The sequence below is a fragment of the Arachis ipaensis genome, chromosome B03 (genome assembly GCF_000816755.2).
Source record: "Arachis ipaensis cultivar K30076 chromosome B03, Araip1.1, whole genome shotgun sequence".
NCBI lineage: Eukaryota > Viridiplantae > Streptophyta > Magnoliopsida > Fabales > Fabaceae > Arachis > Arachis ipaensis.
Window position 1 is genome coordinate 15,232,418 of NC_029787.2, and position 10,948 is coordinate 15,243,365.

The following is a 10,948-nucleotide window of genomic DNA, read 5'->3' on the forward strand; positions in this document are numbered from 1 at the left end:
CCCGTTCCCTTCTCACACCATTTCTAAAATTGTTACTTTTAAATCACTATCTTTTAATCTCATCGCCTCCATTTCTAATATTCTCGTCGAATGTAAGAGAGAAAAGAAAATAGAAACAGAAAATAGAGATAGAGACGAGAGTCTATGGATAATGGAAAGACAAAGGCAGTACAATGAACAAATATCTCTTATTAATGCATAGTTTGAAAAAATTTGCAATGAAAAATATAACATTGCAGTCTAACCTAATAATTATATCAGTAATTATTTTTATTGAATTGAATCCGTAACATTAAAGTCATCATATGAAAATAAATCAACAGTTACTCCAACAAAAATTAAAGAAATTCAAAATTATGAAATAATTGAGTAAAAACATATTAATTCAAAATGTTTCATTAAATCTATCTCTGTATTTGTCCGGTTTTGTTTTCCCTCACTCTAAAGACACAAAATATGTCTCTTTTATATTTCTATCCCAAGAATCAAATACTATTTCTCCCTCCAAGTCTTTATCTCCACTATTCTACCCATAGGTAAGAATCAGACCGAACTGATCGATTTGAACGGAAAATTAATGAACCAGTGATATGGTTGGTTCAATTAAAAGTTTAGATCGAAAGCGTAATTAAACCGTCAAGAATCGGACGGTTCGTCACAAACAGACCAAAATTGGCTGGTCCTACAGTGCTTCCAGCTTTCCGCCAGTCTTCGGTGCTCCAGTGCTCCTCTAGCATTTGAATATTGGATTAACAAGACATGCCACCAGACTAGTTTGTTCCTTTACTACTTCATGTGCTAAATCAATAATTTAATCGATTTAATTATTGATTCAGTTATGAGAAGTATGATCATAAGTTCATAACACATACTAAAGCATCTATTCATCTTGACAAAATCCTAAGCCAGTGGAATCCCATTTATTATGGCCATCAGGATCGGACACAGTAACATCCAAAATGTTGCACCGAACATCCCAATGCATTCTCCATATAAACAGGCCACCTAGCTTCTTAAATTTCGCCCTTATCACTGAGATCTTCGCAATGAAGTCACCCCTCCCGAAATGGGTATTCTTGATCGGATCGAGAACTCCTCCAACTTGTTCCCATGACGTTACATTGTGATCATCCATCTTGTTATGTGCTCTCTCTTCCCTTTCAAACATCATCTTTACCTGTATAAACTTACACGATGAATATTATTACTTAACGATAAAAAATTATTAGAATTTATTATTTTTGATAATCAATTAATTATTAATATTTAAAAATATTAAATAAAATATATTATTAAATTACTAAACTACTTTAATTAAAAAAAAAAAAGTGGTTTCATAACATATAATTACATACATGCTTATATTACATCTAAAATTATAAAAAAACTTCACAAAATATTTATTGTCTCCTACACATATATATAAACTAATCAAGCTTCTTATATAATTAGACAATTCTAAGTGCCTAATAATAGATTCTTCTTGTTACCTTCATGCTTCCCACATGGATGGGACCATTCACCACGGTGGCCCAAACCTTAGTAGTGTCGTGATAAAACACAGACACATTTAAGGAACCAATAACCAAATCAGCATCGTTTGGGTTTGCTATGATAATTTTAAGGGGTTCATTCAAGGTGTAATTGAAACAATTTTCTACCGTAGGATTGGAATAGGAGGCACTGAGGACTAGAGAAAATTGTGATTTATGAGGTCTTAGGAGAATCCAAAATGTGCAAAAGAAAGAAACGGAAACTACTAAGATTAAAGCAGCAATGATGATAACACCACGCTTTCTACGAAAAGCATCAATGATGGATTTGTAGAAAGGATCATTATCATCAGATGGTGGTGGGTTAATAATGGTGCTTGTATTTGAACGATGAATTTCATATGGGTCGGTATTATTGGTGTCAATTTCCATGATATGAAGGATTATTGTTATTGGTATGTGGATGAATTAAGATTAATTGACATAATAATGAGACAAATTAAAATATAAAATAGAGGTGTGTGTTCTTTCATGCAAACAAAATAGTGGACCAAAATATAAGGAACGTAACAAATCAAAACATCCTTGTTGGTTTAATTTGTTTGTCGTAAAATCCCATGAGAGCATAGGATTATTCATTGCATATTAATATATTATATTCCAGTCAAATATTCTATGTGCGGATTATTCTGTCAAACACACAACCAATGAGATCTTTATAGGTGGATGGGTTGTTTCATATATCATCAATTATGTTACTCTAATTTTTGCATAATTTTCAAAGCGTCTTTTTTTTTATTTATGTAAATAATTAACAAAAACCTATGATGCATAGATACTAGTACGGACACAGGACACGACACGACATCGGACACATTGATATACGAATTTTAAAATTTTATATGACACGGGAACACGTATACATATAAAATATAAAGTATTTTTTAAATAAATCGTATAATATTTTAATTATTTTTAATGTCTTATTTTAATTATATCAAGTATTTAAAATATTTTTTGTTTTAATAAATAATAATAATATATACTATATCTAAATTTATTTTTAAAATATATGTTAAGAATAAGACAAGACACGCTAACACCTGATGGTATTTAGGTGTGTTCAGGTGTGTCTGGAAAAAAAATTTTTATTTTTTATTAAGACACGATCGGACACAACAGACACACGTATCGGATAAATGTCGGTGAGTGTCGTGTCCAAAATGTGTCCGATACGCAGACACGATAACTCAACAAAGTGTTCGTGTTTCATAGACAAAAATATATTAACATTTAAGCAAATAAGAGAATCAAGAATGTGTGTTTTCTCTTTCCTAGAAGATTATTTTACAAGAGTAGCCAGCTGGAAAATTATGTATACTAGCGAAGTGTCCCGTGCGATGCACGAGTATGCAAAATTTAATAAAAATAAGTTAATATTTAGCTATTGTTAGAATAACTAATTAAATATAAATTTTTTATTTTAAGTTAGATCATAAGAATAAAATTATCTAATTTACCTTTAATAAAATTGTAAAAACATATAAGTTAAGATTAAGATTAATGTTTAATTACAATAAATACATGATAGAAAAATTGTAAACTAAAGTAAATAAGTATCCAAAAATAATTCATACAAAAAAGTAACAAATTTATAGAAGAATATAAAGATCTAAAATTACATATTAAATAGATTTTAAAATTATACATGATCTACTAAATTTTTCTATAAACAATATTTATGATTGTACCTTCTGCCTTGAATGAATTATTCTAAACTAATACCCTTAATCTTGCATAAAGTTGTCCGTGTGTAAAAAATGCTATGGCAAGTATAGTCCCATATGTTTGACCATAAAACTTGTTAATAGTCATAGATAATAACACACACCAGAGAAAAAGAACCTTTTCCTATGATTAAGATCATCTAACATTGTAATGGCACGATCACCAACTTCACATGCTACATAATACCACAAAAGTCATGTAAAATTATAAATATAAACATTAATATAGCAGCAGTCAAAATAATAATGATAATAAGAGAAATACAATTATGGATGTTCAAAAGAGCATAGAATATTATATATCACATAAACAAATTTTTTGAGAACTTCATAGCTCTATATCATTTAAGAAATATGAATAGCTATTTTTCTAGAAAACAGGATGCACAATGCACACAATGCAAAATAGTTAATCTCAAAACTCTCATTATGTAGAATAATAGGTTCACATAAGTGGAAGAGTCTAAGAAAGAACTATCTTAATTCTATAGGAACAGAGGCTTTCAAAAAAAATTTGAAAAAATGGTTTAAATGCATATATTTGCCAAACTTAAAATTTTCAAGATAGAGAGACAAATTCAATATCTCAACAAAAATTAGCTGAAAAATATAGCATGTGTAGTTAGAGCGTGAATATATAATAATGAAAGCTAAAGCAGAAAAAAATAAATATTCACTCCAAACTATAAATATTCAAACTTTGCACCACCCAGACCCACCTCATCAAACTAAAACATAACCATTGAAAGAAGAATATCAAATACTAATGTTGCATAGCAATTGATACATACCATTAATATAAAAGAAAACAAATTGGAGAATAGAGTGTACAAAATCCACTATCAGTTGTTAGAAATTCACAATTATGATTTTAACCATAAAATAAATCGATAAATGACTAAGTGGATAAAAAAACGTATGGGAGAGAGAGCTTAATTTTTCTGAATTCAAAATTATTAGGAATTATGGTGCAAAATTCTCTGTAATAAATAAAGAACTCAATTAAACAATGGCAATCCGATATTTTAAAGTAAAATTATATCCCTCAAATGAAAAAAATTAAGTCATAATATATAGATAAATCAGTACCCAACTCATTGAAAAGCAAATAAGTAGGAGAAGGCACATGACTTCAACAAAAATGAAAAAGAAAAAGGAGCATAGAACACTAAGTACAACGAAAAAAAGAAGAAGAAAAAGAGCATAGAACATCAAGTACAACGAAGTACTGAATCTTCTTACCCACATAATTGCTCAAGGGCTCTCCTAGCAGATTTATCAGTCACATAAACAAGTTTTTTGAGAACTTCATAGGCATAAATCATTTAAGAAATATAAATAGTTATTTTTCTAGAAAACAGGATGCACAATGCACACAATGCAAAATGGTTGATCTCTAAACTCTCATTATGTAGAATAATAGGTTCTCATAAATGAAAGAGTCTAAGAAAGAACTATCTTAATTCTATTAGGAGCAGAGGCTTTCGAAAGAAAAATTGTAAAAATGATTTTAATCCATATATTTGCCAAACATATAAATTTTCAAGATAAAGAGATAAATTCACCATCTCAACAAACCATAAATATTCACTCCAAACCATAAATAGTCAAACTTTGTGCCAGCCAAATCCACTTCATCGAATAAAAACATAGCCACTGAAAGAAGAATATCAAATACTAATGTTGCGAAGCAATTGATACATACCATTAATCTAAAAAAGAAACAAACCAGAACGAACTCACCCACAAATAAAATAGTGGCCCCATTTGTGATTCTTCAAACCTTATTAATAAACTGAATGGTAATGGATAATCTGTTAATTATATTAATAAGTTCAGCTATGTCATGTTTCATGCATCTGCTCTCAAGTGAGGAAAAAGAAACTAAAGACTGTTAAATTCTGTGTTTTATTTGTTCTTCGTTCTATTTTTTTTCCTCTTTAAAAAGTAGAACCTTGCTTATGTATGAATGAGATATCAAAAAATTTTCTGCATGCACACTAAAAAAGCAATTTTTCTATTTTTTCCTTGATAATCTAGAATGATCCACGGTTCCTTCATGAGGACATTTAAAGTCTTGGCACCATGGTTACTAATCAAATCAGATATAAAATATTTAGACAGGATAATTGAAATGAATAATTAATGACAACATAATAGAACATACACAAAGTTACACCACTAAGGAATCTTATGGAAACTTACTTGTTTATTCAAATTACTGTAGATATAGATTGAATGTTCATTCTCATCAACCCTTATGAATGGAGAAAGGAACTTATCAACATCATCATATTTACTATCAAGCGATGTGCTCGAACTTTAATTTATGTTATGTATGTAAATGGTGGTTATATAATTTTTAAAATTTTATTTTATTTGTTAGATTTAATAATTATAGGGGCAAGTAGGGGCGGGGCAGGTATCCGCAGGGGTGGGTTAGGGTTTAACATTTTACTACCCGCGGGTAGAGCGGGACAGATTTCATGCGGGTTTTTTGTAGCGCGGGGCGGGGTCGGGTAGAGCAAAACCTTACCCGCCCCGTTGCCACCCCTAGATTGAATGTTCATTCTCATCAACCCTTATGAATGGAGAAAGGAACTTATCAACATCATCAAATTTACTATCAAGCGATATGCTCGAAATACTTCACATCAGAATAGAACCCAATCTCATACTAAAACCTGAGAAAAAGATAACAAAAGAAAAATGGAGTTTCAAAAGGAGGAGTATTAATAATCTTAGTCCATAATGTATTGGAAAAATAAGATTCTAGAGAGGTTATATGAAATGAAAATCAAGATTTTAAAATATGCTTAAAAAATATATTAAAAAATATAATAGTAATCTCATTCTCAAATTAAAACAATATAAAATCACTATTAGAAAAAATTAAAATAAAAATAAACGCAATAACCCATCAATCAGATGGCAACTTTAAAAAGAAAGGAAGAAAACCGAAACAAATGGGATTGCAACAAAGAAAGCAATAGAGTAAGGGATGCACAAAAGTGTACATATTCAATAGAATCGGAGATTGCAAGAAGTTAGAGTACCACAAATCTAAATGAGAGCTTGGAGATCCCATAAATTTAGTTGTTGCAAGAAAAATGTCTCTCAAAATCAGGCAGAGCTGCCGAATCCTGGGCTCCAAGAGTTCCACCTTCTTTTTTGCCTGAAAAAAAAAATAAAGAAGAAAGGCTAAAAGTCTTAGCATGAAAAGCATAAAGATACATATTTATCACCTTGACCACCTTCTTTTAGAGAGGAATCAATAATGAGCGTTATTCATATAAGAATATCAATGAAAATAAGTGTTTATTATTTATTATAATTTTTTATAATTAGTCGTCACTTAATAATTAATAGTAAATTCTCAATATTTATGTATATGATAGCATAGCAAAACAGAACAACAGAACAACCATAAGTAATATCAGAAACAATAAACAATAAAAATCAATAGCGAGGTAATTAAAGAACATATTTTTTAAACCAAAAAAAAGGGTAGGGGGCATGAAGTTGAAAGAAAACACCATTAAATAATCAATAATAAAAAATTAAGAGCATGTGCTTACTATAGAAACATTCAAATTGAAATAAAACTGAAAAAGGTAAAAGAGAACAAAATAAAACAGATCAAATTCAAAAAATAAATAGATAAATGTCTAAATTATATCTATATTATAACAGCAGTCATCCACAAAACGAAAAGTTGAAGGTTCCATTGCTCTTTAGCAATTTGAAGAAAGAAACTGGTGGTTTATTCTTCGTAACTTAAAGTAAAGCTTTTTTATCATAGCTTGAACCCTGCTAAAATAACTAAATGACAAAAGAACAAACCAAAAAATTCTCAAAAAAGAACAAACCAACAAAAATCTCGTAAGTAAATGACAACTATCAGTAGATTAATTGGGAAAACAAATTACCACTTATTCGTGATTCCTTCTAATAGTTTTCTTAGTGGAATTCTTCACATCCATGGATCTTGTCTTCATATTGCACTATCAAGAAGCCTTTGCAGCTTTGCTGTCTGGTAACGTGTCCATTTTCATTTTTAGTAAATTCTGATTGTTAGAAATCAGATCCCAAATAATTTTAGTAAAATCAACATATCAAAAGGGAATCATAAAAGAAACATTAAGTAAAAATATCTACTAAAATTCATAGAGAACTATGACCTCCACTATATTTGTTCTTGTACATAATGGGGTGAACCTGAAAAAAGAAAATAATGCACAATAAGAACATTTAAAAGAGAGAAACTGCAGAATCCAAATCCACAGAATAATCTCTATTGCTAACACCATGACTCACATGACACTAAATGAGAAACCTCTTGTCTAGGTGATCTAATCAGTTCAAAGAATTCTAAATTCCCAAATCTTAGTGTACTGTCTACTAACCTTGTAATACAATTTGTGATATTCAAAAGCTTAAGAATAAACATTGAGACTTTCAATCTTTTAGGCATCAAGTCACAATTAAGTTAACCAAAATTAGAGGAAAAAAAATATATGTATAAATGGCAAGTCCACACAAATACATATTATGCTTAGTATGAAAAAAGTTAATTTGTGAGTGATCCATACATTTGCACTTTCTACCTCGGTGATATATGTTTGGGGACTGCATTGAATAAAAAAATAAATTAGCTTCTTATTTAATTAGATCCTTATATAGAGAAGAGAAATTTGCCATATCTAATAAGATATTTAGATAGTACATGTACTAAGATTGACATTAGTAAAATAATTAAGAAGTAAATTGAAATTTACACCTTGAATTATGTACTTCTGCTGATAGTGATTTAGATACTGAAAGCACCCACCACTGTTAGTATAGAAAAAGCTTTTCTAAAAGAAAAAGAATTAACTAAAATAAGAAAACATACTAAGCTGAATTTAAGTCTTTAACTCTATTATCATTAATACTATATAAATTGATGTTCAATGCTTGGTTAACATATAAGTTGACTACATGTATAGGGTGCATCCCATATCTATCCTTAACTCTAAGAAAACATAAAATTTGAATACAAATCTATGTAAATATAGACTGTCATCTTATAAAATAATTAAAAGAGATAAAAAACAAACACATCCTTCTTACATATTGCCATTGTTCATTCCTAAATACTGAACCAATTTCCGTATTTCTGCTGCATGATCTGCTACTTGAATACCGGTTTTTATATCAGGCTCGAAAACTATCACAAGCAAAGGTGCCCTGCTCCACTTAGATCAACCATTCAACCTATCATGAAAACACCAGAAATTTCAACACTCTTTTATCATGGATACAGGTGATTGAGCATATTATATGTGATCTAACAATGAAATAACTAAAGGTAGTTGAGGGATTGTCCAAATATAGATGTGTTAAAAAAATGTAACTCAGTACAACAGATGCATAACAAATAGAAACAACATATTAAACACTAATGTTAGAAATAACTAAAGTTCCAAAAAGGAAGAAAAAAGGATTACCTGTAAGTGAGTAAAATCAAAACATTTACCAAACTCCATGATCAAAACTTAAAAAGAAGATACCGCATCATATTTCACAAACAGTAGTAGTCGATTTGATTTGGTTGTCGAATACTGCAGCTCCCCAGTATTAGAGAGCAAGAGCAAGAGTGATGAGAAGAAAAAATTAGAAAACATGATTTGTGAGGATAGTGAAAATGAACATATACAAATGATTTTTTTTCAATTTAAAATTTAAATTTTAAAACAATAAAATTTGTAGATTAAACAAATAATAATCATTTACATAATTTATCTAATTAATTAATTAAAAAAATAACAACCATGCAAATCTGCTCTGAACGCCGATTAGATCTCACGGCTCTGTTTTGGTCGTCGCTGCTGTGCTCTCGGCTTTTATAGTCTGTAGTGCTCAGTACTTTTCAGCTATATGCTCTCTTCCGCCACTTCCTCCTCCGTATCCATCACCACACATCGATGATTATCACGAATTCCACCGCATCAGCTGCAGCCACCACGCCATACCATCGTCTACCATCATAGCAATCGGCACCTCATCCACCGCCGTAACCCTACCACCACCGCTGGCGTTGCCTCCACTGCGACGACTTCCCTGAAGGTTGGAGCCATGAGGTACAATGACATCCTCTGCCTTGGTGAGTGCATGAACTTTATAACTTCCATCTCCAACTTAGATTAGGAACAGGAAGAAGAAACGAACGAAGGAAGGGAAAAAAAGAGGAGGAACTGACGATGAAGGAGAAGAATCGAAGAAGAAGATGAGGAAGAGAGAAAAATGGAAATAGAGAATGGAGACGTAGATGATGGGAAATTGGGAATGAATCCCTTTTTTTTAATTGATTTTGAATTCGAAATTTGAAATTCAAGGGAGTGTGTACATGTAAAGTGAGCTGTTAAAGGATGATAAAAAAAAGAAAAGTAGGTACAATGTTCAGAAGAGTTAGGGGTGTGCATGGCCCGGTCCGACCCAAAGACCCGGCCCGGTCTCGAACACTTTAGAGGCTATTTTGGTATGATTTCATCGGGTCTAGGGTCGGGTAAGGGTCTAAAAAATAGACCCGATCATTATTTCGGGTCGGGTCTGGGCCATGATTCGGGTCACCCGAAATCGGCCCGGTGGCCCGGTCATCATATACAATTAATATTTTGTGTTATTAGTGATGGATGATGGCTATTCTTATGTGGAATTTAAGTATTGTAAACTTTAATATTTTGTGTTATTAGTTATTATAAGACTATAAGTTAATATTTTATGTTTAAAATGCATAAGATTTTAGACTAATGTATAATATTGTGTTATTTATATTGATTTAAATATTTAGTGTTATTAGACAATATTAGTATTGATTATGGTTATGCTTTAATTTTAGAGAATAGTTGGTTCTTGTTATATTTTTCTAAGTGAATTTTACCATGTCAAATAATGGTTGGAGCCTTGGAAATTTGGATATTTTCACATGCTAGCTTATAAGAAAGTATCAAGGTATTGTAGTGTTAACGGCCCGGTTTTTACCCGATTTTTATCCGGTATAATCGTGGCCCGAAAGTGTATAGGTTTCATCGGGTTTAGGGCCGGATTCGGGTCTAATAAATAGGCCTGATATATATTTTGAGTCGGATTTGGGTCACATCAAATCCGATTTTACTCGGCCCATGTACACCCCTAAGAAGAGTAGTGGAATGAGGGTGGTTTGATCATGGGGTGTTATTGTAATAAAGACCATACATAAAAAATTTAAAAAATTCTAGAGGATGCCACATAGAAATTTTAGCAATGAATAAACCTACTTTTAAAGGATTGTTATAGGATTTCTTTCTCATTTTCCCTGTCTTACATTTTCTTCCCTTAAATGATAAATAACTTGATTGATTAGAAATGTAAGCCCAACTCTGATAAATCATAAATATAAACATTGACATGCATATATATATATACATAGAATTTATGATGAATATTATTATAATAGATAACGTGACTATAAAAAAAATTACTTTTTTAACTATATCCTTTTACATATTGTCAAAATTTTATAACTATTATTATAACTATAATAATAATAACAACAAGTATTCTGGCAATCACCAAATTATATAACCAAATTAGTGAATTGAGCATGATCGATTCCTTTAAGTAGTCTTTCTCTTTTCTTGGAATATA

The 10,948-nt window shown here is 30.6% G+C and overlaps 1 protein-coding gene and 1 long non-coding RNA gene across 3 annotated transcripts; both read right to left on the reverse strand.

The window, feature by feature from the left end:
- LOC110269576 lies at positions 800 to 2,023 on the reverse strand. The gene is made up of 2 exons (XM_021117529.1): positions 1,491 to 2,023; positions 800 to 1,177 (listed from the first exon to the last, which is right to left on the reverse strand). Exons 1-2 carry the CDS (start codon positions 1,923 to 1,925, stop codon positions 881 to 883), a joined length of 732 nt encoding a protein of 243 aa, XP_020973188.1. The 5' UTR covers positions 1,926 to 2,023; the 3' UTR covers positions 800 to 880.
- LOC107634214 lies at positions 3,308 to 8,435 on the reverse strand. 2 transcript variants are annotated; one of them, XR_002358910.1, is made up of 4 exons: positions 8,061 to 8,351; positions 7,439 to 7,498; positions 7,210 to 7,313; positions 3,308 to 3,456 (listed from the first exon to the last, which is right to left on the reverse strand). It is a non-coding gene; the product is annotated as an uncharacterized LOC107634214 (long non-coding RNA). The 2 variants fall into 2 exon arrangements; XR_001618791.2 differs by lacking the exons at positions 7,210 to 7,313; positions 7,439 to 7,498 and adding an exon at positions 8,393 to 8,435 and having other exon boundaries at positions 8,061 to 8,136.

Bases quoted from the DNA above. Each gene is read 5' to 3' on its own strand.
- LOC110269576 (XM_021117529.1), bottom strand. From the start codon at position 1,925: ATGGAAATTGACACCAATAATACCGACCCATATGAAATTCATCGTTCA. The intron at 1,178-1,490 runs GTAACAAGAAGA...AAGTTTATACAG, and splicing joins TCCATGTGGGAAGCATGAAG to GTAAAGATGATGTTTGAAAG.